This window comes from Pongo pygmaeus, chromosome 20 (genome assembly GCF_028885625.2).
Source record: "Pongo pygmaeus isolate AG05252 chromosome 20, NHGRI_mPonPyg2-v2.0_pri, whole genome shotgun sequence".
NCBI classification, from domain to species: domain Eukaryota; kingdom Metazoa; phylum Chordata; class Mammalia; order Primates; family Hominidae; genus Pongo; species Pongo pygmaeus.
In genome coordinates this window covers 13,575,804-13,603,033 of record NC_072393.2, presented here as the reverse complement: position 1 = coordinate 13,603,033, position 27,230 = coordinate 13,575,804, and the positions used below count along the sequence as shown (strand labels likewise).

The following is a 27,230-nucleotide window of genomic DNA, read 5'->3' as shown; positions in this document are numbered from 1 at the left end:
TTTAAATATTTCCCCGTAGTATGTGGTCTGCTTTTGTACTCTTGCCCTAGATCTTAAAAATATTAGGGATGTTTCTGGAAAGATGTATCCCTGCCCCCACTTGCATGCTATTTCCTCTCCCCACAATATGCAACCCCTTTAGTTCCTCAGAATATCCTTCCAATGTTTATTTATGCAATTATAATTATATGCATAATCAAATCTATATCCTCCCCCTTCTTTCTTATCCCAAGGAGTAGCATTCTATACATGCTGTTCAATTCTGTGATTTTTTTTCTCATAACCACACGTTCTAGAGATCTTTCCATTGCAGGACATGGACAGTCTCTTCACAGGTGCACACTAGTATGCCCAGCTAATTTTTGTAGAGACAGGGTTCTTCCGTGTTGCCCAGGCTGGTCTGGAACTCCTGAGCTCAAGCGATCCTCCCACCTCCGCCTCCCAAAGTGCTGAGATTACAGGCGTGAGCCACCACGCCTGGCCTTCTGTATTCTTTTGCACAGCTGCATAGCGTTCTATTGTGTGGCTGCCCATAGTTTATTTGTTTGCCATTAAGAGAAATGCTTGACTGGCTTCCTGTCCACTGACATCGAACATGATGCTGCTCTGCCAGGAGCAATGTTGCACGTACCTCTTCATACTTTTGCAGATATAGCTAGGGGTTGGAGGGTCTCCATTCCCAAAAGTGGGATTGCAGGATCAAAGACTAAATGCATTTATAATTTTATTTTTGGGGAAGATTTTTGTTTTGTTTTTTTAGAGACAAGGTCTCCCTCTATCATCCAGGCTGTAGTGGTATAATCATAGTTCACTGCAGCCTTAAACTTCTGGGCTCAGGTGATCCTCCCACCCCGGCCTCCTGAGTAGCTGGGACCACAGGCACACACCACCATACCTAGCTAATTTTTAAGAACAATTTTATAGAGATGGGGTCTCACTATGTTTCCCAGGCTGCTTTCAGACTCCTGGCCTCAAGCAATCCTCCTGCCTCAGCCTCCCAAAGTGCTAGGATTACAGGTGTGAGCCACCGCACCCAGCCTAAATGCATTTATAATTTTGATAGATATTTAGGTGTGCAAGTTTTAAACCCCACTCTGTCCTCACCACAGTTCACCTTCCCTCACCTACTATGCAGGTAAGCAGTCCCCAGGCAGGTCACTTGTCAGCAGCTGGAATGGGGCAGAGCCAAGGATTCAGGATCAAACACAAGGATGCCACAAGTGTAGTGACCCCACAGAGCACCCTGGGGCTGCTCCATAAACACAGCTCTGTTGACCAGTGGAGGTCTCCTCTTCACCTGCCCTAAGGGCTGAAATTACCATTTAAGGTTAGGCCAGGGGTTGGCCTGCCCCGGGAGCAATACCTGGCTTCCTCCTCCTGTACATAGAGAAGCTGAACTTTCCTCTTGGTCTTAGTGTATGTTCCTTAACAACCCATTTATGCCTAGTGTTCCATTATTGGAATGCTAATCCTGTGGGAGTTATTTACATCCTGCTGCTCAAGGTCATCGCTAAGGTCTGATTTTTCACACACACACAAATTGCAACCTCTGGCATAAATGGGTTAAGGAATTTCCCCACTTGTGGGTGGAGGGAGATTTGCAAAAACTCATCCTTGTAATCCTGATGAACAAAGGCCCGTTTTAGTTGGGAGTAGGCAGCAAAAGGAGCCACATGAACAGTTGCACCTATCACGCACTGCACAAGAATGTCATTCATATCATAGACAACATACGATTTCTACTGTTATCCTGATAATTTACTGACAGAAAGAAGGATGTGGGGAAGGGACATGGTGTTCTAATTTGCATGAAAACCTCGTCTGAGTGTAGCATCTCTGGGAACAGGCGGCAGATCCGAGCTCAGGCCCTCTCTTGGCCCTCACCTGCAAACAGCTTGGACAAAGGGTCAGACCCAATTGGCTAAAACTCGCTGGGGAATTTTTATGGGTTCTAGGTTTTTACTTTGCAAGGCTGGTGTGAGAGGAGGCTCCAGCAGGAAATGAACCCTCCTGAGAGGGAAAGAGACTGGGAAATGGAGAAGGCTAGGGAACTCAGGGAGAGAATGGGAGTGGGGAATGGGAGCTGAAAAAAATTGTGAGCATAAAAAAGGGATATGTCACAGGGTTGGATGACCAGAGAAAGCGTCTGGGGGTTCAGATTAAGATGCTGGGGGTGTGCCCAGGGGTGGGACAGGAAGTGTGAATTTCCAGAGGGCTCAGTTATAAACATCATTGTCCAATGGGTGTTTGCCCTGGAAGCCTCTAAGCTTAGAGCTAAGCCACCTCTGGGGACACAAACTGAGTGGTTAAGAGCAGAGTCTCAGGTGTCAGCCTGTCTGGGTTCCTTCCGACTCTTCCACTTCCTTGCTGTGCAGCCTTTGGCAAGGTGCTTGGCCTCTCTGTGCCCCCATTTCCACATGTGCAAAACGAAGAGAAGCATAGTCCCACCTCATGAGGCATGAGGACTAAGTAAGGTGGATTTGCATGAAGTATTTAGAACTGATCCTGGCCCGGGGTGACCTCCGTGTAAGTCAAATTCCCCACCCTGAATGGTGTTCCTTTTAGAAATGTGCATGAATTTTTCATCATAACAGCTCCAGCAGCGCCTGAGGAAGTGGAGTGAGGTGTGAGAGGTCTTACTTTATTCCTCTCCCTGGCCCTGCTATTAACCACTAACTCAGAGTGGCTTTCTAGCACTTTTCATACATCTACATCCCACCCTCGTCCTTTGGTTAGCAGCGCATGCAATGATTTGGCCCTAATGTGAACCTAGAACACGGCTTCTCGCTCAGGGATGATTTCTGCCCCCAGGGGACAGTTGGCAGTGGCTGCAGACGTTTTTGGTTGTCACAACTGGATGGGAAGAAGGAGGATGCTATTGGCATCAAGTGGGTGAAGGCCATGGATGCTACTCAACATTCTACAATGCACAGCATCCCCCACCTCTGCCCCACCATAGAGAATGATCCAGGCCCAAATGTCAGTAAGGTTTCTGTCAGGAAACCCTGGGCCAGAAGACCAAGGTTCCTTGAGGACGGGGATGCCTTATACTGCAATCACCTGTCACTCTCTGCCTCTCTCTGGGGCTGCTGTGATCACCTGGCCTTCATGGACAACCCCTAGGAGCAGCCCCCAGCCAGTGCCTGGAGAAGTCAGTGGATAAATACCCCAGCTCCCTCCCCGTCGGGCATTTTGATCTGCCCCGCATCTTTCCAGTGGGATCAGGCTCTGGTTGCCCGCAGTGCTAACCTGGTCATGTACACACCCTTCACTTGCCACCTTTCCTTCCCTGTCTGGTATTTCCTGGGATGAACTTTTAGATTTATTTCCTGGGGCTGCTATAATGAAGCACCACAGACTGGGTAGCTTAAAACAACAGGAATTTATGGTCTGACAGTTCTGGAAGCCAGAAGTCCAACCCCAAGATGTTAGCAGAGCTGACAACACGCCCCTCAAAAGCCTCCGGGGGAGGATCCTTCTTTGCTTCTTCCTGGCTTTTGCTGGTTTCCCACAATCTTTGGGACTCCTTGGCTTCTAGAGTCTTCATTCTCCATTCCAGTCTTCTGTCATCTAATAGCATCCTCCCAGCCTGGGCACAATGGCTTATGCCTGTAATCCCAGCACTTTGGGAGGCCAAGGTGGGCAGATCACTTGAGGTCAGGAGTTTGAGACCAGCCTGGCCAACATGGTGAAACCCCATCTCTGCTAAAGATACAAAAATTAGCCAGACGTGGTGGGCGGGTGCCTGTAATTCCAGCCACTTGGGAGGCTGAGGCAGGAGAATCACTTGAACCCGGGAGGTGGAGGTTGCAGTGAGCCAAGATCATGCCACTGCACTCCAGCCTGGGCGACAGAATGAGACTCCTTCTCAAAAAAAAAAAAAACATAGCATCCTCCCTTGGTGTGTCTGTGTGTCTTCTCCTCTTCTTAGAAGGACATCAGTTGTATTGGATCAGAACCTACCCTACTCCAGTCCAACCTAATTTTAACTAATTACGTCTGCAATTACCCTATTTCCAAATAAGATCACATTCTGAGGTACCAGGGGGTTAGGACTTAAACATTTTTGTGTGTGTAGCAGGAGGACACAATTCCATTTATAACTCCTCCTAAATAAAACGACTTGCATGTGAACTCTTGTCTGGGGCTTCCCAAAGTGAGATAACCCCTTCTCCACCCCTAAAACAATCAGTAGCATCTGTCAGTGCCAGGGTGCAGGGGCTAAGGTGCCCATCTTTGAGTTTCTGCTGAGGAGGACACAGCTGCTGCGTTGGAGCACTCTTGGGTTCTGCCTTCGTGCCCAGCCGTCTCCCTTGGGCTAGCCCCATCCTGGGTCTGTCCTAGAATGTACCTCGATCTGTTTGGCCATAGGCAAGCAGAGTGTCTGGAAATCTTTGTCCTCCATGACTAGTGCTGGAGCCGAAGCCAGTGGGTGTGGCCTTGCCAGCCAACTCCATTTACCCAGCTCTGAACAAGCTAGTAGTTGGGATCAACAGAGAGTCCAGACAGTCGCTCCAAGCATCTTGGAATCCATGGACACAGATGTACCGCAGAGGCTGCCCACCTGGGTAGGCAGCCCTTTGTAAGATCCTAGCACCACATTTATTCTCTTAACATCCTTTCAGTTATCCAGTAATTATTTATTGAGCACCTACTGTGTGCCAGGCAATGACTAGGTGATTGGAGACACTGCAACGAAGAAGACAGACTAAAATCTCCACCCTGGTAGGAGAGACACATGCAAACGGTAAACATGATAAATAATCACCCAGAAAACAGGAGACACTAAGCAAATGTGTATGTACTATGGGAAGCCCAATAGGAACAAAAGCTACACAAGAGAACAAGTGATGGGTGGTTCGCTAGTCTAGGTCAGGCAATCAGGGAGGGCTCCTCAGAGGAGGTGATGTTTGAGCAGAGAAGGAGGGAGCCAGGCAGATGTTTTGGAAAGAGCATTCTCAGCATGGAGAACAGTGGCAGCTCACCTACAGGATGTGTTTGATTCCCTTCCAGATTTTGTATTCGTTTCTTGTTTTTCTCCCTTGGCTTCCTGGTTTAAATGCCTTTTGAAGAAATCTAAGCTCAACTAATCAGCGATGCTGTTGAAGGTTTATATCAGGATATGCATCCCAGAGTTATTTACAAAATTAGAACAAAACTGGAAGCAATTGAAAGCCTGACAATAGGAGATCGGTTAAATACCGTATGGTCCTTCCGTATGATGGCATATTATGTCATCATTAAAAATCGTCTGCTGGGAGAATATTAAGGATACAGGGGAAAGGCTCACCATATAATGATGAGTGGGGGGTGCTGGGCGCAGTGGTTCATGCCTGTAATTCCAGCAATTTGGGAGTCTGAGATGGGTGGATCACTTGAGCCCAAGAGTTTGAGGCCAGCCTGGGCAACACAGTGAAACCCAATCTCTACAAAAAAAAATAATAATAATACAAAAATACAAAAATTAGCCAGGCATAGTGGCATACATCTGTAGTCCCAGCTACTCAGGAGGCTGAGACAGGAGGATGGGATCACTTGAGCCCTGGAGTCAGAGGTGGAAATAAGCCGTGATCACGCCACTGTACTCCAGCCTGGGCAACAGAGTGAAACCCTGTCAAAAAACAAAGAAAAAAAAATGATGAGTGGGAGAAACAAGTTTTTAAACAGGGATCAAGGAGGCCAGGCATGGTGGCTCACACCTATAATCCCAGCACTTTGGGAGGCCGAGGCAGGCAGATCACCTGAGGTCAGGAGTTTGAGACCAGCCTGGCCAATATGGCGAAACCTCATCTCTACTAAAAATACAAAAATTAGCCAGGCATGGTGGCGGGCGCCTGTAATCCCAGCACTTTGGGAGGCTGAGGCGGGTGGATCACGAGGTCAGGAGTTCGAGACCAGCCTGGCCAACACGGTGAAACCCCGTCTCTACTAAAAATACAAAAATTAGCCAGGCGTGGTGGCACACGCCTGTAGTCCCAGCTACTCAGGAGGCTGAGGCAGAAGAATCACATGAACCTGGGAAACAGAGGTTGCAGTGAACTGAGATTACGCCATTGCATTCCAGCCTGGGCAACAAGAGCAAAACTACATCTCAAAAAACAATGTTTTTTAATTAGCCTGGTATGGTGGGTACATGTCTGTAGTTCCAGCTACTTGGGAGGCTGAGGCAGGAGGATTGCTTGAGCCCAGCAGTTCAAGGCTGCAGTGAGCTATGATCCTGCCACTGCACTCCAGCCTGGGCAACAGCAAGACCCCATCTCTTAAATAAACACATAAGTAAATAAATGATCGTTTTTATTTTATTATTAAATACACAAGATAAATGAAAAACAGGCAAATCTTTCTTACAAAAGAATTCCATTTAAAGTATGTAAACTTCACTCCCTACTGCCCCAGGAGGTGGAGACTAATCTCCCCTACTTTGAGAGTGGGCTGGACTTAGTGACTCATTTCCGAAGAATAGAATAGGCAAAGGGGAAAATAGAAGTTTTATAGTGGAGGAACAGATAGATACCACTTTAACCAAATGATGAAGATTAGTATCCCCCAGGGACGTGGATATTATGTAACCCTTGATTTTATGCCTATATAGTGTTCTTCCCAAAAACTCATAATCCCAGTTTTTTGGGGTTTTGCTCTGTCTCCTAAGCTGGAGTGCAGTGATGCAATCATAGCTCACTGCAGCCTCAAACTCCTGGTCTCAAGCGATCCTCCCACCTCAACCTCCTGAATAGCTAGGGCTATAGGCACACACCATCACGCCCAGCTAATTGTATTTTTTTGGTAGAGACATGGTCTCACTACGTTGCCCAGGCTGGCCTCGAGCTTCTGGCCTCTAGTGATCCTCCCACCTCAGCCTCCAGAGTCACTGGGATTACAGGTATGAGCCACTGTGACCAGCCCAGAATTTTTTTTTTAAGGAGTTGTGATGTCATTTAAGAGATGTGATTCTTTATAACACATCAACAACAAGTCCCAGCGATGGGTTGGATAAGTCTTGGGATTTCATGGGAGTATTAAGCTTAAAAGACTTTGCATGATATCTGTGAACTATATGTGATTTCTGTTGGTGATGGGGGTCACTGATTCTGCGGTCTGCCACCTCCAATCATCATGGAAGAAAATGTTCCACTTCCAGTGAAAGTGAGAGGAAGTAAAGGGGTAATTATTTTCTATCTAAATTCATGAACTCCTTGAATTCTATCCACAAACCCCTAAGCATTTCCTCCCCAAGCTGAAACTGAGAGAATCTTGCCAGTGGCTTCTCCAGTCACTATGGCTAGAAAACCCCTCAGAGGAGGTGATAGTTTAGCAGGTAACTGGAGTTCTCACCATCCGTGTCTGGCTCAGCCCCCATCACAACCAGTTACCCAGCCCAAAATGTCAGTAGTACTGAGGTTGAGAGGCTCTGCTCTAGGAGGCCAAGCCTCTCAGAGGAGGGAGGATTGGGGCACTGGCTGGGCATCAAGGTGAACCTACCCCCTAAGAGCTTTGGGATGGTGTGAGTTTCTGTCCATACCCAAGGACTACAAATGCAGGTTTACCGGAAATTCTGTGCCAAAAGTGAGGTTCAACTCACTTCTAACTGCTACAAAACAAACCTCCATCAACACAGCCCATCTCTGCTCTTGACCTGGAGGCTCCAAGGTATCCACATGGCTCCCATGCCCACTAGACGGGCCTCTTCCCTGGACCTTCCTGGGCCAGAGCAGGCTCTGGGTAGCCTTGTGGAATCAAGATGGGTGATCGGCCACTTCCTCTGTGCCACCCTGTTCTGGCTACTTCCCTAGGCATCAGCCTGGGATTCCTTGACAGTAAAAATATAAAACTCTCTGAGCTAGGGCCTTTAATATCCCCATTTTACAGCGGAAGAAACTGAGTCCCAGAGCTGTGCACAATGATTGAGAGTCAGAATTCAGCTCTGTCTCACTCAGTGTCAACATCCTCAGATTCTGCCATTTATAGCCTCCCACAGCAAACAGGATTGAGGGCTGCTTTGAGCTCAAGGGGATGGAATGGGGAATCCCTTGAGTACTGCAACAAAACTGTTTGCTGGAGACAGGAGCTGGTGGCTGTGTGTTGCTCTAGCAACAGGTGGCCTCATTTCACAGGGACCCCCTCATCATATGTGCCCCATGTGGCTCAGAAAAGCCAGAAATTGTCTCCACCCTCACAGGGGAAGGTCCCTGACCCCCTCTTTGCCAGCTGGGCCAAGGCAAATTGGGGTCACTTCATGGGGGACAGGACCTTACCTCTCTTGGTTGCCCCCAACGAGGGGATGTGGAGGGTCTGGTGACCTGGCAGGACCAGGGTGTCTTGAGTTAATTTGGGGCTGCCTTTAGCTGAGGGCTTCTGTGTGCCTGGCATCAGCTTTGCATTGTGTCTTGATCTGTAAAACAGCCCTGTGATGAAAGATATTTTTAACCCCATCTTCCAGATGAGGAAACAGAGGCCCACAGGGGTGATGTGACCTCTCAAGGTCCCCTAGCCAAGAGTGACAAAGCCAGGGTTCACACACAGCTCTGGACACAATTCATTACCCTTCATCCATAGCTCTCTGACTCTTTCTTTCTTTTTCCCTCTCTCTCATTGTCTCTCTCTCTCTTTTTTTTTTTTTTTTTTTTTTTTTTGAGACAGAGTCTCACTCTGTCACCCAGGCTAGAGCGCAGTGGCGTGATCTCGGCTCACTACAACCTGCATCTCCTGGGTTCAAGCGATTCTTGTGCCTCAACCTCCCAAGTAGCTGGGATTACAGGCACGTGCCACCACACCCAGCTAATTTTGGGGGGTTTTGTTTTGTTTTGAGATGGAGTCTTGCTCTGTCACCAAGCTGGAGTACAGTGGTGCAATCTCGGCTCACTGCAGCCTGTGACTCCCAGGTTCAAGTGATTCCCCTGCCTCAGCCTCCTGAGTAGCTGGGACCACAGGCGCGCACCACGACGCCCCGCTGATTTTTTGTATTTTAGTAAAGACAGGGTTTCACCATGTTGGCCAGGATGGTCTCGATCTCCTGAGCTCATGATTCTCCCGCCTTGGCCTCCCAAAGTGCCGGGATTACAGGCATGAGCCACTGTGCCAGCCAATTTTTTGTATTTTTAACAGAGACGGGGTTTCAACACGTTGGCCAGGCTGGTCTCGAGCTCCTGACCTCAAGTGATCTGCCTGCCTTGGCCTCCCAAAGTGCTGGTATTACAGGCATGAATCACCATGCCCAGCCTTTGTCTCTTTTATTCTTGCGTTCTCTCTCTCTCTTCCTTCTCTTTCTCCACCTCCTTCTCCTTCTCTCCCTTCTCCTCACCCTTCTTTGTGCTTTTCTCTGTGAGTTTCTCTTCTTCTCTATTTCTCTCCTTTGGTGAATGTCAATTAGAAAAGCAGAAAAACTGTGTTTAATTTGTGATCATAAATGCATGTCCCTGGCCAGGCATGGTGGCTCACGCCTGGAATCCCAGCACTTTGAGAGGCTGAGGCAGGAAGATTGCTTGAGACCAGGAGTTCAAAACCAGCCTGGTCAAAAAGCAAGACCCCATCTTTAAAAAACAAAAAAAAATTAATTAGCTGGGCATGGTGGTGTGTACCTGTAGTCCCAGCTACTCAGGAGGCTGAGGAAGGAGGATTGCCTGAGCCCAAGGGTTTGAAGCTGCAGCGAGCTGTAATTGCACCCCTGCACTCCAGCCTGGGTGACAGAACCAGACCCTGTTTCAAAAAAAAACTAATAATTAAAAATAAATAAATAAATACATGTCCCTTGGCTAGTGGTTGCTACTGTTTGGAATCACCTTTGACCCAAGCCCTTTTTCATTCATAGATGTTTGTCTTGACCAAAATCAAAGCATTAGACTTTGGACTATAAATCACTGGTTCTTTCAACGACCATCATTGAATGCCTACTGTATGCAGACCCTCTTCTGGATACAGAGGAGTTGACGTGTTGGTGGGGAAAGCCAGTGATCAACTGGGATAAAAAGGGCAGATAGCAGACATTAAATAGTTCAGGCTTTGTGGGCCAGACAGTCTCCATCGCAACGACTCAATCTGCTCCTGTAGCGTAAAAGTAACCACAGATAAAACACATAAGTGAATGAGCATGGCTGTTGGCCAATTAAACCTATAAAAACAGATGGCTGGCCTGCGGGCTGTAGTTTGTGGATCGCTGCCTTAGAGATAGTGTTAGAGGGTGGCGAGAGGTCAGGAATAGAATAAAACAGTAGAGAGTTTGTGCATTGTCAAGATGAGAGGTTGCAATTCTTCTTATACACCCTGAATGGCCGGGCACCGTGGCCATTATGATCTATAATTCCAATACTTTGGGAGGCTGAGGCAGGAGGATCCCTTGAGCCCAAGAGTTTAAGACCAGCCTAGGCACATAGTGAGACCCCATCTCTACAAAAAAAATTTTTAAATTAGCTGGACATGGTGGAGGATGCCTATAGGCGCAGCTACTTGGGAGGCTGAGATGGGAGGACTGCTTGAGCCTGGGAGGTTGGGGCTGCAGTGAGCTGATCATGCCACTGCACTCCAGCCTGGACGACAGAGCAAGAACTGTCTCAAAAAAACAAAAAAACAAACAAACAAACAAAAAAAACAGACCTGAAGTAACAAATCATATGAATGCATTAAAGTATCACATGTATCCAAAAAATATATACATCCATCAGCCTGGCACGGTGGCTCATGCCTGTAATCCTAGCACTTCTGGAGGCCAAGGCAGGCAGATTGCCTGAGCTCAGGAGTTCGAGACCACCCTGGACAACATGGTGAAACCCCGTTTCTACTAAAATACAAAAAAATCAGCTGGGCATGGTGGCAGGCGCCTGTAGTCCCAGCTACTTGGGAGGCTGAGGCACGAGAATTGCTTGAACCCAGGAGACAGAGCTTAGTTACAGTGAGCCGAGATCGTACCACTGCACTCCAGTCTGGACAACAGAGCAAGACTCTGTCTCAAAAAAAAAAATATATATATATATATATACACACACACACACACATATATATATACACACACACATATATATATAATTAATTTAAAATTTTCCTTAATAAATAAACATTTCTCTCCTTCTCTCCCTTGGTGAGTGTCAATTAATAAAGCAGCAAAACTGTGTTTAGTTAGTGATCATAAATGCATGTCCCTGGCTGGGTGTGGTGGCTCACACATGTAATCCCAGCACTTTGGGAGGCTGAGGCAGGAGAGGATAGTTTGAGGCCAGCAATTGCTTGGGGCTTTTTGAAAGACGTGAAGGAGATGAAGGGAGCCATGGAGATATCTCAGAGAAGAGCAGCCCAGGTAGATGGAACAGCCGGCGCAAAGGTCCTGAAGCAGCATGTTCCTGGCATTTGTGAGGACATGTGGCTGCCCAGGTGTCCAGTGGGGAGTGAGTGAGGATGAAGGAAGGAGCTGATGAAGGAAGATGATAAAATACTTCATGGATCAGCCAGGCATGGTGGCTTCCGCCTGTAATCCCAGCACTTTGGGAGGCCAAGGCGGGTGGATCACGAGGTCAAGAGTTCCAGACCAGCCTGGCCAACGTGGCGAAACCCCGTCTCTACTAAAAAATACAAAAAAGTTAGCCAGGCGTGGTCGTGCACGCCTGTAATCCCAGCTACTTGGGAGACTGAGACTCGAGAATCGCTTGAACCCGGGAGATGGAGGTTGCAGTGAGTTGAGATCACCCCACTACACTCCAGCCTGGGTGACAGAGCGAGACTCCGTCTCAAAAAATAAAAAATAAAAAAATAAAAAAAGACTTGATGAACAGACAGCCTATATAATTTATGATCCAAACCAGGACAGTTTTGAGAGTGAAAGGGGAAAAAGAGCACTGAAAAAATAATTAGCAGGCCTGGCATGATCTATAACGGGTATAAAGTGGGACACACAGCCTCTCTCACGGTCACTGACAGACTTCAGCTTTTTCACGGTCAAATCCACCCCTATGTTTATCCCATATACTGAAGAATCGGGTGTTCTCCTGAGCTGAGTTTTTGGGTTTTTTTGTTTTGTTTTGTTTTGTTTTTGTTTTTTTAACATCCTGTATACTTTTTCTCAATGAACCATGCTCAAAAAAATTAGAGGAAAATAAACCGTAAAACAGAAGGCACTTAAGGATTTTGCTGGGACTCAGCCATTAGTTTGTTTGATGAGTATTTATGGAGCGCTTTCTAAGCACCAGGCGCCACCAGCAATACTGGGATGAATCAGTAACATCCCTCACCCTTGAAGCTCTCTTGGGCCCATTGTTATATACTTAAAATCCTATACAAGTACGGAGAAGGGGTGAAGTGGGAAAAAATCAGTCGGTTGTAAGCCAGAATGACGGGTCTAGTCCCACCCATGCCATCTGCACCCTGTGTGATCCGGGCACATCATGTTGCCTCTCTCAGCCTCAGTTTCTCCATCCACCAGGCACGGAGGTGGTGGGAATTGAGGAAGATGTGGGGAGTATTTCATCAGCCCAAAAAGACTTGGCTAATGTGACCATAATTCTGCCTTCTGCCTCTCCTTTCCCAGAAAAATAGCTTAATCATTTGGATTTGGGATAAACACATTTCCTGTCTGTGTTTATTATTTAAATGATCCACTAAGCTGGGCATGGTGGCTCACCCCTGTAATCCCAGCACTTTGGGAGGCTGAGGAGGGCAGATCGCTTGAGCCCAGGAGTTCGAGACCAGCCTGGCCAACATGGCGAAACCCCATCTTTACTAAAAAATACAAAAAAATTAGCTGGGCGTGGTGGTGCATGCCTGTAATCCCAGCTACTTGGGAGGCCGAGGCATAAGAATCACTTGAACCCGGGAGGCAGAGGTTGCAGTGAGCCTAGATCACACCACCACACTCCAGTCTGGGCGACAGAGGGAGACCCTGTCCCTAAATGAATAAATAAATAAATAAATAAATAAATAAATAAATAAAATGATCCACCAACAGGAACCCCAGGAACATTTGTATTGGCTATGCAACTAATGCTTACTGAGCACCTACTATGTCCCTGGTGCTGATCTGGACACTGGGATTTAGAGAGGAAAAATCTCTACCCTCGAGGAGCTGATGATCAAGATGACAGTCTTGAAATGCATAAGTTGACAAGATGATTCAGACAGTGGAAGGTGCTGGGAAGAGAATGAGATGTCTGGCTGAGCTGCAGGAAGGGGCAAGTCGTTTTGATTGAGAGGTGCAAGAAGGCTTCTCTGATGGGGGCACAATGGATCTAAGGTTGAGTGATAAGAAGAAATTGGCCAAGCAGAGACCTAAAGGCAGAGTTGCTCCAGGCATAGGTTCAGAGAATGGAAGTAATTGGCTGATTGTGATCTTGAACTTGACCTTTCTTTTCTTCTGCTAACTTTGGGTTTGGTTTGTTCTTGCTTTTCTGGCTCCTTGAGGTACGTGTTGGGTTCTTAATTTGTAATCTTTTTTTTTTTTTTTTTTTTTGCTTTTTTGAGACAGAGTCTCACTGTGGTGCCCAGGCTGGAGTACAGCAGCATGATCTTGACTCACTGCAACCTCTGCCTCCTGGGCTCAAGTGAACCTCCCACTTCAGCATCCTCAGTAGCTGGGACTACTGGTGCTAATTTTTTTATTTTTATTTTTTTAGAGATGGGGTCTCACTGTGTTGCCCAGGCTGATCTCAAACCCCTAGCTCAAGCGATCCTCCTGCCTCAGCCCCCCAAAGTGCTGGGATGAGAGGTGTGAGCCACCACATCTGGCCTCTATTTTTTGTGATGTAGGTATTTGATGCTATAAACTTCCCTCTTAATTGCTTCTTGGCCCTTTAGCTAAGGTCAAGTGTAAACTTCCCTCAGCACTGCTTCTGCTGCATCTCACAGGTGTTGGTGTGTTGTGTCTCTATTTTCATTCATTTCAAAAATTTTTTAAATCTCCATCTTAATTTCTTCATTGACCCAATGGTTGTTCAGGAGCATGTTGTTTAATATCCATATATTTGCATCATTTCTGAAATTCTTCTTGGTATTGATTTCTAGTTTTATCCCACGGTAGTCTGAGAAGATGCTTGACAGAATTCCAATATTTTAAAATTTGTTGAGAGTTGTTTTGTGGCGTAATATGTGGTCTGTCTTGGAGAATGTCCATGTGCTGATGAGAAGAATGTATGTTCTACATCAGACATGCAGGAGACAGACACTTTCTCACCTGCCTCATGGGATCCATAAAAGAGTCAGTCAGAAGTTGGCATTTAAGAAAGACCAGAAGGAGGCCGGGTGCAGTGGCTCATGCCTGTAATCCCAGCACTTTGGGAGGCTGAAGCGGGTGGATCACCTGAGGTCAGGATTTCAAGACCAGCCTGACCAACATGGTGAAATCTTGTCTCTATTTTAAAAAATACAAAAATTAGCTAGGTGTAGTGTCGGGCACCTGTAATCCCAGCTACTCTGGAGGCTGAGGCAGAGCATCACTTGGACCCAGGAGGTGGAGGTTGCAGTGAGCTGAGATCACACCATTGCACTCCAGCCTGGTCAACAGAGCAAGACCCCATCTCAAAAAAAAAATAAAGAAAAAAAAGAAAGACCACAAAGAGGTGAAAGAGCAAGCTACAGAGATATCAAACTGTATCAATCTGGCTGGGTGTGGTGGCTCATGCCTGTAATCCTGGCACTTTGGGAGGCTAAAGCAGGAGGATCACTTGAGCCCAGGAGTTCGAGACCAGCCTGGGCAACATAGAGACCCCCTCTCTACAAAATATAAAAATTTAATTAAAAAGATATATTGGTCAGGGCAGCCAAGTTATGCTGCAGTAACAAACATCCCCAAAGCCTCCATGACTTTTAACAACAGATGTATTTCCTGCTCATGCTACATGTCCAGTGCAGGTTGGCAGTGGGGAAGAAGGGGGCTCTGTTCAGTGTAGTCACTTGAGGCCTAGCTGATCACCTAGAACGTTGCCACTTGCTATTCCAGAAGGAAAAAAGGAATGCTAGAAGGTCCCACACTGAAAGTTCAATGCTCTGGCTCCAAAATAACAGCTATTTCCACTCACTCCTCGTTGGCCAGCACTTAGCACGTGGCCCTCAGCCAACCCCAAAGGGACTCAGGAAGGACCATCCCACCATATTGCTGGAAATATTTGATGGCAGCATTAATGGGGAACAGTGTTCCAGGCAGCAGAAGTCTTTGAGCCCTTGGAAGAAAGACAAGGCGATCTCTAGAGCACATCCTTCCTGATATTATTAATGAATTTAACAAATGAGCAAGCAATCCTCCCCCACTCTCCTTCCTGAATCCAGACTTGTGCATATCCCTCCCTTAACTTGAACTGCCAAAGAAGAGATGAAAACCAGGAGAAGAGATCTGTGACCCCATCTTTGCCGATGAACTACCACAGAACAGCCATGGCATCTCCAGTCCTTGTGCTTGTAAAATGTACTTTTCATTTTGCTCCTGAACAAAATCCACCCACCCCCACCCCCAAACCAGGGAAAGCCCATCTCCTAATCCAAAACTGCACCCAACCTTCCACCAACTTCTTCCCTGGGAATTGTTGATTCCAGAGTATGGAATTGAATAATTGAATGAGTCTGGAAGAGAAAAAGTGTCTCTAAAATCAGGCAGCAGAAGCCCACTCCCCAGATAGGATGGTGCAGATGAGAGTTCAGGAGGGAGCTCGGCTTGGGGTTGACGATCTGAGCTATGCAGGGAACTTGGACACACCTCTCAATCAGTCATTCAACAGACACCACGTATTGAGCACCAACTGTGTGCCAGATGTTGTCCTAGGGGGCTGGGAATATGGGAATACAGCAGGGAACAAAAAGGACAAAGCCCCTCCCCCTTGTTGAATGGACATTCCAGCCAGGAAGACGAGAGAACGAGAGAAATAAGTAAAGTATATAGGCAGTGAAATGCAAAAGGGAAAAAAGAAACAGAAAGTGGGGACCAGAAATGAGGGATGCAATTGTAAAGGGCCATCAGGGGAGGCCTCACTCAGAAGGTAGCATTTGAGTAAAAAACCTGAAGGAGGTGAGGGGGAACCATGTAGCAATCTCAGGGAAGAGCATTCCAGGCAGGGACAGCCTGTGCAAGGGCCGAGGTAGGACTGTGCTTGGCGTGGTTGAAGAACTGCAAGGAAGCCAGGTGGCTGGAACCGAATGAGCGAGGGAAAAGGGGAGGAGATAAAAGCAGGGAGATGGGAGGGTTGGAGGCCCCCTCTGCCATTTAGTAGCTGAGTAACTTCATTTATTTCCTGTAGCTTGCATAACAAAGAACCACAGATAGAGTAGCTGAAAACAACAGGAATTTATTTATTCTCTCGCAGTTCAGGAGGCCAGGAGTCCACAGACCATCAAGACGTCAGCTGGGCCATGGTGCCTCCTGAGACTTGGTCTGAAATCCTTCTTGCCTCCCTCCTAGTTTCTGGTGGTTTGCCAACGATGCTTGGTGGTCCTTGTCTTGTAGACACGTCACCCTGATCCCGCCTTCATCTCCATTTCGCATGGCTTCTCCCTCTGTGCAAGGCTGTCTCTGTGCCCAGGTTTCTCCTTTTCTTATTATTTACTTATCTGTTTGTTTGTTTCTTTATTTTAGAGACAGGGTCTTGCTCTGTCTCCCAGGCTGGAGTGCAGTGGTGCGATCATAGCTCACTGCAGCCTCAAACTCCTGGCCTCAAGCAATCCTCCTACCTCAGCCTCCTGAGTAGCTGGGACTGCAGATGTGAGCCACTGTGCTCTACCCAGATGTCCTCTATTTATAAGGAAACCCGTCGTGTAGGATGAGAGTCCACCCTAATGACCTGATCTTAACTTGATTCCATCTGCAAAGACCCTGTTTCCAATTCATAGGTACCAGGGGTTAGGACTTCTTCAATGCCTCTTTTTGGGGAGACCCACTGCAACCCACAACAGAACTGTGGGCATGTAACTTGACCTCTCGGCCAGGCATGATGGCTCACACCTGTAATCCCAGCACTTTGGGAGGCCGAGATGAGCGGATCTCCCAAGGTCGGGAGTTCGAGACCAGCCTGGCCAACATGGTCAAACCCCACCTCTACTAAAAATAGAAAAATTAGCTGGGCATGGTGGCAAGTACCTGTAATCCCAACTACTTGGGAGGGTGAGGCAGGAGAATTGCTTGAACCCAGGATGTAGAAGTTGCAGTGAGCCAAGATAGCGCCATTGCACTCCAGCCTGGGTGACAGAGTGAGACTCCATCTCAAAAAAAAAGATAGACCTCTCTGTGCCTCCGTTTTCTCAGCCGGGGGGATGGGGATAATTATGTACCCACTCCTGGGGTTCCTGAGAGGATTAAATGAGCTCAAACAGTCCAAGTATCCATGTGTGTCTGTTGTGGTGCTGGGTAGTGTGTCCTGTGGCCAGAGGTCCCCAAGCCTGTCAGAGACCCGGGCAAGGGCAGATTCGGGTCTTGTTGGCAGCATCTGAGATGGACGGGCTGCCTTGGCATGGAAGGGCCTCGGCTGTTTTTCCCTGTTCAGTCCTGTCCCTCTCCCCCATCCTCCACCCTGTCCCTGTCATCTGAGCCTGCTCCTCGTGATGGCTCAGAGTCTCCCTATTGGCGGCCGGTGCAGAGTTTCATTCCCTAGGCTATATTTAGCCCTGAGAAATGGGAACGAGAACCCTCAGCCGCCAAAGTGACGGAGAGAGGAGCACAAAGCCAGTGCTGCCTTCTGTCCAGCAATGTTCCGCTGACTCGGTTCTTTCTTCCAGAACCTTCCAGAAGCAAAGCATTGGCATTTCTGAGCTTGTTAAAACAAGGATGTGGGCTGGTGGCTGGCACGTTCATTGTCCCCAGAACCTGTCTGTGTCCATGATTAAAACTGACTTTGTTAGTTTTATTTTCAGTGCTTTTTTTTAATCCATGGCAAAACATACATGACATAAAATTTACCATCCTAATTTTCTTAACTTTGTAATATTTTTTAATTGACAAGTAATAATTTTACTTATTCATGGGGTACATAGTGATGTTTCAATGCATATAATGCATAGTGCTCAGATCAGGGTAATTAGCATATCCATCTTCTCATACCGTTATTGTTTCTTTCTGTTAGGAACATTCAAGCTCCTCCTTCTAGCTATTTGAAACCATTAATATATTGTGCCATCCTAACTATTTTTAAGGATACAGTTTTGTGAAATTAAGTATAATACATTCACTTTGTTGTGCAACTGTCACCACCATCCATCTCCCAAACTTTTCCATCTTCCAAATGTAACTCTGTCCCCACTAAACGCGAACTCCCTGTTCCCCCTCCCCCAGCCCTTGGCACCCACCATGCTACTTTCTGTTTTTATGAATCTGACGACTCTAGGGACCTCCTATAAATAGAATCATACAGGATTTTCCCTTTTATGACTGGTTTATTTCACATAGCTTAATGCCCTCAAGGTTCACCCATGTTGCAGCACGTATCAGCATTTTCTTTCTTTTTAAGGTAAAGTTGACTATTAAAAAAAAACTTTTGCCGGGCTCAGTGGCTCACGCCTGTAATCCCAGCACTTTGGGAGGCCGAGGCAGGCGGATCAGGAGGTGAGGAGTTCAAGACCAGCCTGACCAATGTGGTGAAACCCCATCTCTACTAAAAATACAAAAATTAGCCAGGCATGGTGGTGGGCACCTGTAATCCCAACTACTCAGGAGGCTGAGGCAAGAGAATTGCTTGAACCTGGGAGGCAGAGGTTGCAGTGAGCTGAGATCATGCCACTACACTCCAGCCTCAGTGACAGAGTGAGACTCCGTCTCAAAAAAAACAACTTTTTAAGAATTGAAGTAGAATAAACATACAGAAAAATCCGCGGATTATAAGTGAAGAGCTTGATTAATTGTCACAAACTAAACACACCCATGTAACCAGCACACAAATGAGGAAACAGAACCTTCTCAGCCCCAGAAGCCCCCTCATATCCTGTTCCTAGTCACTACCTCCCCGCAAGGGTACCCCTACCAGGACTTTGAGCATCATTCACCAGTTTAGCCTGCTTTGTATTTTGCATAAATGAAATCTTACATGTATGCTGTTTTCTGTCTGGCTTCTTTTGCTTGACATTAACTTTTTAAGGTCTCATGTGACCTGTGGCATTGTTCATTGCATGTATCCTCTCTCTCCTATTGATAACAATGTGTATTGTTTGCAGTTTGGAGCTATGATGAATACCACTGCTATGAATGTTCTTTTGTGTGCTTTCTGTTGTGTAACTATTCAGAATTACTATCTCAGAATTACTATCTAATTGTAGTGATCTTGGATCAGTAACTATCCAAGAATTACTGGGTCTTGGCAAAGGTACATACAGTCATACACTGCATAATGGCATTTTGGTCAACAACAGATCAAATATATAACAGTGGTCCCATAATGGACCAAATATGTAACAGTGATTGTCATACAGTATTTTTACTATAGCTTTTCTGTTTTTAGATTTTTTTTTTTTTTGAGACGGAGTCTCACTCTGTTGCCCAGGCTGGAGTGCAGTGGTGTGATCGCCACTCACTGCAAGCTCCGCCTCCTGAGTTCACGCCATTCTCCTGCCTCAGCCTCCCAAGTAGCTGGGACTACAGGCTCCCACCACCACACCTGGCTAATTTTTTTTGTATTTTTAGTAGAGACGGGGTTTCACCATGTTAGCCAGGATGGCCTCGATCTCCTGACCTCATGATCTGCCCACCTCGGCCTCCCAAAGTGCTGGGATTACAGGCGTGAGCCACCACACCCGGCCTGTTTTTAGATATTTTTAGATACACTGCAGAGTTACAATTGCCTACAGTATTCCATAGAATAACATGCTGTACGGGTTTATAGCCTAGGAGCAATAGGCGAGACCATGCAGCCTAGGTGTGTAGTAGGCTATACCATCTAGGTTTGTGTAAGTACACTCCATGATGTTTGCACAACAAAATGACCTAGTGACACATTTCTCAGAATGCATGCCCATTGTTAAGCATGACTTAATTAATTTTAGTATAGAAACTCTCAACCAATTTTTCAAGTAGTTGTACCGTGTGTTATGGGTTTTATTGTCTCACCCCAAAATTCGTATGTTGAAGTCCTAAACCCCAGTACCTCAGAATGTGACCTTATTTGGAAATAGATTCATTGCACATGTAAAGGTTTTGCCATTGGCAAAACTGCCGTTACTTTTGCACCAACCATAGCAGCTAAGATGAGATCATTAGGGTGGGTCCTAATGCAATACGATGGTGTCCATATAAAAAGGGGAGATTTTGGCACAGAGACAGACACACACAGAGGAAGAATGCCATGTTTAAACAAAGGCAGAGCTCAGGATGATGCCTCTACAAGCCAAGAATCAGCAAAGATTGCCAGCAAACCGCCAGAAGCTAGGAGAGAGGCATAAAACAGATTCTGTCTCACAGCCCTCAGAAGGAACCAGCCCTTCTGACACCTTGATCTTGGATTTCTGGCCTCTATAACTGTAAGACAATAAATCTTTGTTGTTTAAGCCACGTAGGTTGTGGTTCCTTGTTACAGCAGCCACAGGAGATGAATACAGCATGGTACCCTCCCATTGGCAGATTATGAGGGTTCCAGTTGCTCCACAGCTTCACAGACACCTGGTAATAATGACCTCATCTTAACTTCTTTCTCAATTTAGCCTTTCTTCCAGGCAGCAGCAGTGTCATACATGCTTTTAAAGGTGGGCTTTTAAAGCCACGCTTGAGAGCCCTGCATTCTGCAGGTGTCACAGGGTGATCAACCATTGAAAGGCTACCCCTGCCCTGACAGCTGGAGGCAAGGCTTCCCAGCACAGAGGTTAAGCCCATGGATTCTGGGGCCCAGGTGGTTAGTGCAAATCCCATGTCCACTAGTGAATAACTCTGTGACCTTGAGCTGATGATTTTGTCTTTCTAAGCCTCAGTTTCCTCAATAGTAACATGGGTATTATAACATAGAGGCATCATGAGGATTAAATGACTAAGTGAGCTAACATACATAATGTGCTTAGGAAGGTGCCAGCACACCATAAATACTCTGTAAGTGCTGGCTTTTATCATTCTTTTCTCTCTCTCTTGCTCGCTCTCTCGCTCTCTCTCTCTATCTCTCTCTCTCTCTCTCTCTCTCTCTCTCTCTCTACCCCCCCCCCACCTCCTCTCCTTGATTTTCTTCCCCTCATCTTACTTCCTTCTTGCTATAGTGTTCTATTTTCTGTTTCAGAGAGTATTCTATTTGTGGACTTTTTTCCTCTTGAAAATCGAGCTGAAACTTCTGAGAATTTTTTGTGATTGGCATTAAGGCTGCAGGGAATGGAGCAGGAAGACACTTGAGGAAAGGGCTCATGGCCTATCTGTCTGGCTTGGTGATTTCACCAGGCCATCAGACTCTGTGGTCATGCATCTCCTCTAAGGGAAGTCTGTGACTGTGTTGGGAGAAGGGAAGGAACCAGGGATTAATTAATCCATTTCAGTAGGTTTTGTGTTTTGTTTGGTTTACTTTTTCCTTCTCCTTCTGGACTCTGGTCTGGGAAGTCCTCTTGTGTTTCTTACTCGTTCCCAGGTCAATTATGTTATGTGAGGAGAACATAATTAAGAGAGAGCTTTTCCCTTTGGATGTTTTCTTCAGAAAACATTCCTCCATCTCCCCCTCTGGGATGCCAGAGCCCCAGAACTCCACAAGCCAAGAATATTTAAGACAGAGCCACAAGAGAACCGAACTTCCCCTTCCCTCACCTGTCAGGTTCTATCTGAGTCCCAGTCAACTCTCACCTGCTTTCCCTCCTCACACCCTACAGAGCAACGATGCCTCAGGGAACACTTGGAACTGGTTGTACTTCATCCCCCTCATCATCATCGGCTCCTTTTTTATGCTGAACCTTGTGCTGGGTGTGCTGTCAGGGTAAGTTTCTGCTACTCCCCACCCCATCCCACTCACTCCTCTTTGCCAACTTCTTCCCAAGTAGAGGCCATTGAAGCTTTGTTTTCATTCACTAGACAGAGAAAAGGCTTCTTCCCTTGTTTGGGTTACCAGACTGTTATTAGCAAGCCATGTAGAGGTGCAGAGGTTGTGTACTGCTAGGGGTACCCAGTGAGAGGGTTCATATGGGCTTTACTTTCTTTACATTTTTTTTTTAAAAACCAATAGTTTGGGTTTACTTCTCCCCCATTTTCCAAATATAAAATCATAGCATATGCTCTAACGGTGTATTTTCCTGACCCATATTGTCCTCTATCCCCAAGATTTTTTTTGGCTTAATCATAAATGGGCTTCATTTTTCTTACCATAAGAAGTCTGGGCACTTGTATGGTGGCTCTATGGCACCATCAGCAACCCCAGATTCTTCCAGCTTTCCATTCTGACATCTTTACCAGAGGCTTCCAATCTCGTGGATACCTCATGGTCTTAAGATGGCTGCCTCACGCCCTCCAGATGGCCACTTCATGTTCCAAACAGGAAAAGGAAGAAGGGAAACAGGAAGAGGTGGGACCTATGGCAGAGAAGCCAACCTGCTGCAGAAATCTTTCATTTATGGCTTATTGGTCTAGCTTAAAAGAGGGCTGAAATAATTATTAGCCAAAAGTATGAAGAGAATGAGAATGAGGTATGCAGCCAGTGGTGGTTGGCATGGCATGGTTTTATCCTTTCGTTTTTTTTTTTCTTTTTTATTGTTTTTTTTTGAGACGGTGTCTAGCTTTATTACCCAGACTGGAGTGTAGTGGGGCGATCATAGCTCACTGTAACCTGGAACTCCTAGGCACAAGCGATCCTCCTGCCTCAGCCTCCTGAGTAGCTAGGGCAACAGGTGTTTGCCACCATGCCCAGCTACATTTTTTATTTTTCATAGAGATGGGGCCCACTGTGTTGTCCAGGCTGGTCTCAAATTCCTGGCCTTAAATGATACTCCCATCTCGGCCTCACAAAGTGCTGGGATTACAGACATGAGCCACTGTGCCTGGCCTTTTTCTTTACCTAGGCACAGTTGTCAGGAAATGTGTGAAGCTGGCAGAAGCACCCATCACTATAATATCCCAGTCTTTTCCCAGAAGACCTGACTCCTCCTGTTGAAAACTCCTGACCTCCAGGGACTTCTGAATCCCCAAACACACACACACACACACACACACACACACACACACACAGAGACACACACACACAAACGTTTCCTAACATTTTCAAAACAGCCATACTCTGGCTTTTCTATGCTTCTCCAGGGAGTTTGCCAAAGAAAGGGAACGGGTGGAGAACCGGCGGGCTTTTCTGAAGCTGAGGCGGCAACAACAGATTGAACGTGAGCTCAATGGGTACATGGAGTGGATCTCAAAAGCAGGTGAGGCCCTTTCATCCTGGGGCCCAGGGATGGAGATCCCAGGCCATGGAGTACAAAGAGAGTCATGCAGTTTGGAGAAGGCTAAGCTGGGAGCATCATGATGGGAGGAGAAAGAGAACCTGAATTGGTAGTCCCAAATTTTATCAACAAGAAACCAGAGTCTGATATGAAAAATTCTAGGATGAAGCCAAGATTTGACATCACATAACTTGAATTCTGAAATCAGACGTTGGTTTACATCCCGGCCCTGCCACTTTTTACCCATGCACCACACATCCCTGTACCTCCGTTTCCTCAGCTGTTACATGGAGGCAATGATAGTGCCTACGTCATAGTACTATTGGAGTATTTAGTAAAATAATCTCAGCTAAGTCACTTGGGAAGAGCAGTGCCTGATACATGGTAGGCACATATTTATTTGTTCAGCCATTTAACAAACATTTAGGGAGCACCTGCTGTGTGCCAGGCACTGATCTAAGCACTGAGGATATGGGAGTAAACAATACACACCAAATCCCTGCCCTCAGGGCTCTGATATTCTAGTGAGAGAGATAAAGCAAACAAATACATGTCATGTTGGGAAGTCCCAAATTCAGAGAAGGAAGATAAAACAGACTAGGAAGATAAAACAGAGTAGGAAGTTGGCCGGGCATGGTGGCTCACGCCTGTAATCCCAGCACTTTGGGAGGCTAAGGCGGGCAGATTTCCTGAGGTCAGGCATTCGAGACCAGCCTGGCCAACGTGGTGAAACCCTGTCTCTACTAAAAATACAAAAATTAGCCGGGCATGGTGGCACATGCCTGTAATCCCAGCTACTCGGGAGGCTGAGGCAGGAGAATTGCTTGAACCCAGGAGGCAGAGGTCACAGTGAGCCGAGATCGCACCACTGCACTCCAGCCTGGGCGACAGAGTGAGACTCCGTGTCAGAGAAAAAAAAAAGAGTAGGAAGTTAGAGTCAGGGTGGTCAGGAAAGGCTTCTCTAAGGAAGTACTCTCTGAACAGAGAGACCTGAAGGACGTGAAGAAGGAAGCTGTGGGGATGTCAAGGGAAGGGGCCATTCCAGGCAGAGACAGCAAGTGCAAAGGCCCTGAGCTAGGAATGTATTTGAGACACAGCAAGGAAGCCAGTGCAGCTGAAACAGAGTGAGAGGTGGGGAGAGTTAGAGGAGAGGAAGACAGGAAATTGATGGAGATCAGATCAAGCAGGGGCTTATAGGCTGTGGTGTGGATGTTGGTTTTTATTTTGAGTGAGGTGGGGAGAATGTTGGCTATTGCTACTGTTGCGGAGGTGGGGCTTGAAGTCAGAAACCACCCAGCAGCATGTTTTTTAGCCGGTTGAACTGTCACCATCAGCCAGCGGAGAATGGGGGTGGCCGGGCAGACCCTTCTGCTTCCCGGTCCAAGGGAGAACTCATCCTCCAAATGCGGGAACTTAACTCTGTGCTCTTCCTCTTCAGAAGAGGTGATCCTCGCCGAGGATGAAACTGACGGGGAGCAGAGGCATCCCTTTGATGGTAACTGCTCTGAACCCACCTCGGGGGTGGGTCCCAGGGGACAAGGGAGAAGCTGTGGTGGGGAGTGGGGGGACAGCAGGTGACTGGCTCTAAGGATCCTGCAGCGGGTGGACGTTCCTCCTGGAGGAATTTTAGGACTTCCATTCAGAGTTTCCCTATTCTGACCTCCGCTTTTTTGTTTTAACCATGGACCTGGTTTTTTCTGCTTTGTGCCTTGGTTTTTCTCATCTGCAAAATGGGTGTGATATAAACAGTACCCTAGCTCATGAGATTGTTTCTCAGAATGATATTCATTATGGCAAATAGAACACCTGGGATAGTGCCTGGCATGGGGTCAGCACATTTCTGTTTGCTAAATAAGTAATAATTCCACCAATAATCCAGTTTACTGTGAAGGGCTGCTGTCTCCCATGTTAGAAACTTAGCCAGACAGAACCATGACTTACTTTCTTTTTTTTTTTTTTTTAATTGAGACAGAGTCTTGCTCTGTCACACAGGCTGGAGTGCAGTCGCATGATCTCACCTCACTGCAACCTCTGCCTCCCAGGTTCAAGCAGTTCTCTGCCTCAGCCTCATGAGTAGCTGAGATTACAAGCAAAAGCCACCATGCCTGGCTAATTTTTATATTGTTGATAGAGATGGGGTTTCGCCATGTTGGCCAGGCTGGTCTTGAACTCCTTGCCTCAAATGATCTGCCCACCTCGGCCTCCCAAAGTGCTGGGAGTGTAGCTGTCAATTCATGGTCCCCTGGAAACCTGAATATGAAAGGAGGGACCATTAAAAAGGTATCCAAAAGCCCAACCTCCCCAGCATAACTGGGAGTCAGGGGACAGACTGTAAGAGTCACTGTGTATCCAACCTGAGGCTTCGTGGAAGTAGTTTCCTAGAATTTAGAGATAGGGCTGGATGCGGTCTGTCCGTGGCTCACATCTGTAATCCCAACACTTTGGGAGGCCAAGACAGGAGGAACACTTGAGCCTGGGAATTCAAGACCAGCCTGGGCAACATAGTGAGCTTCTGTCTCTACAAAAAATAAAAACTTAGCCAGATGTGGTGACACACGCACCTATGGTCCCAGCTACTCAGGAGGCTGAGGCGGGAGGATCACTTGAGCCCAAGAGGTCGAGGTTGCAGTGGGTACCACTCCACTCCAGCCTGGGTGACAGAGTGAGACCCTGTTTCAAAAGAAAAAAAAAAGGAATTTAGAGATAGGCCAGAAGAATATGTCTGCAATACGATAATAACAGCAATAAGAAAAATAATGGTACGCCCTGAAAAATGCAACTTCTTGCTCGAGATTTATCTTCTCACACTTTAGAAAGCTGGTTAGACAGGAGCTGGGCGTGGTGGCTCACGCCTGTAATCTCAGCGCTTTGGGAGGCCAAGGTGGGTGGATCACTTGAGGCCAGGAGTTCAAGACCGGCCTGGCCATCATGGCAAAACCCCATCTCTACTAAAAATACAAAAATTAGCTAGGTGTCATGGCACACGCCTGTAATCCCAGCCACTCGGGAGGCTAAACTACGAGAATTGCTTGAACCTGAGAGACGGAAGTTGCAGTGAACCAAGATCACACCACTGCACTCCAGCCTAGGCAACAGAGCAAGACTCTGTCTCAAAAAAAAGAAAGAAAGCTAGTTAGACAGGGTGATGAGTTTTGATTAAAAATCTGAGAGATTTGAGGGAAATAAAAGAACTGGCACTGCGTCCCAGAAGGTTATAAAATGAATTTTATTATTTTAGTTGGGGAGGGGAGATTACCTAACTCCCCTAAATGAGTTAGGTAATCTAACTCAGTTAGGGTACTTAAATCTTTTTATTGGAAGTCTACACCTGAACTTACTGTCTGCTGTGGATTCCCTGGGGTGTACAGCTTGAATACTGGGGCAGAATCCCAAAATTGCAGCCTGCCTAGCAAGTATGCTACAGGTCAAGGGGTGGACTGTTTTCATAAGAAAGTGAGGTTTCTTAGAATTTAAAAATAGAGGCTGAGTGCGGCAGCTCACACTTTCAGAGTAATCCTAGCACTTTCAGAGGCCAAGGCAGGCAAATCATTTGAGGTCAAGAGTTTGACCAGCCTGGCCAACATGGCAAAACCCCATCTCTACTAATAATACAAAAATTAGCTGGGCATGGTGGTGCATGCCTGTAGTCTCAGCTACTCAGGAGGCTGAGGCAGGAGAATTGCTTGAACTCAGGAGGCAGAGGTTGCAGTGAGCCAAGATCACACCACTGTCTGGGTGACAGAGCAAGATTCTGTCTCAAAATAAATAAATAAATAAATAAAACCAGAAGGAAAATAGTGGCTGAGGGCCCAGACCTGGAGTTGGACTGAACCCGACTTGATTCTTGTCTTTACCCCTTTAAGCAAAGTGATAGTGCCACCTTGAACCTCAGTTTACATATCTGAAAAATGGGTATACTATTAGTTCCCGTGAGAACAGTTGCCGTGAGAGTTAAATCCAGGGACACA

At 46.7% G+C, this 27,230-nt stretch overlaps 1 protein-coding gene across 5 annotated transcripts in view; it reads left to right on the top strand.

Annotated features, from left to right (window-relative positions):
• CACNA1A (calcium voltage-gated channel subunit alpha1 A) overlaps nt 1-27,230 on the top strand; it is a 300,689-nt gene that overhangs the window by 147,405 nt on the left and 126,054 nt on the right. For all 5 annotated transcript variants that reach the window (XM_054464221.2, XM_054464220.2, XM_054464222.2 and 2 more), the window contains exons 7-9: nt 21,712-21,815; nt 23,129-23,244; nt 24,701-24,757. In XM_054464221.2, coding sequence (XP_054320196.2) covers nt 21,712-21,815; nt 23,129-23,244; nt 24,701-24,757 — 277 coding nt within the window. The remainder of the gene's footprint in view (nt 1-21,711; nt 21,816-23,128; nt 23,245-24,700; nt 24,758-27,230) is intronic.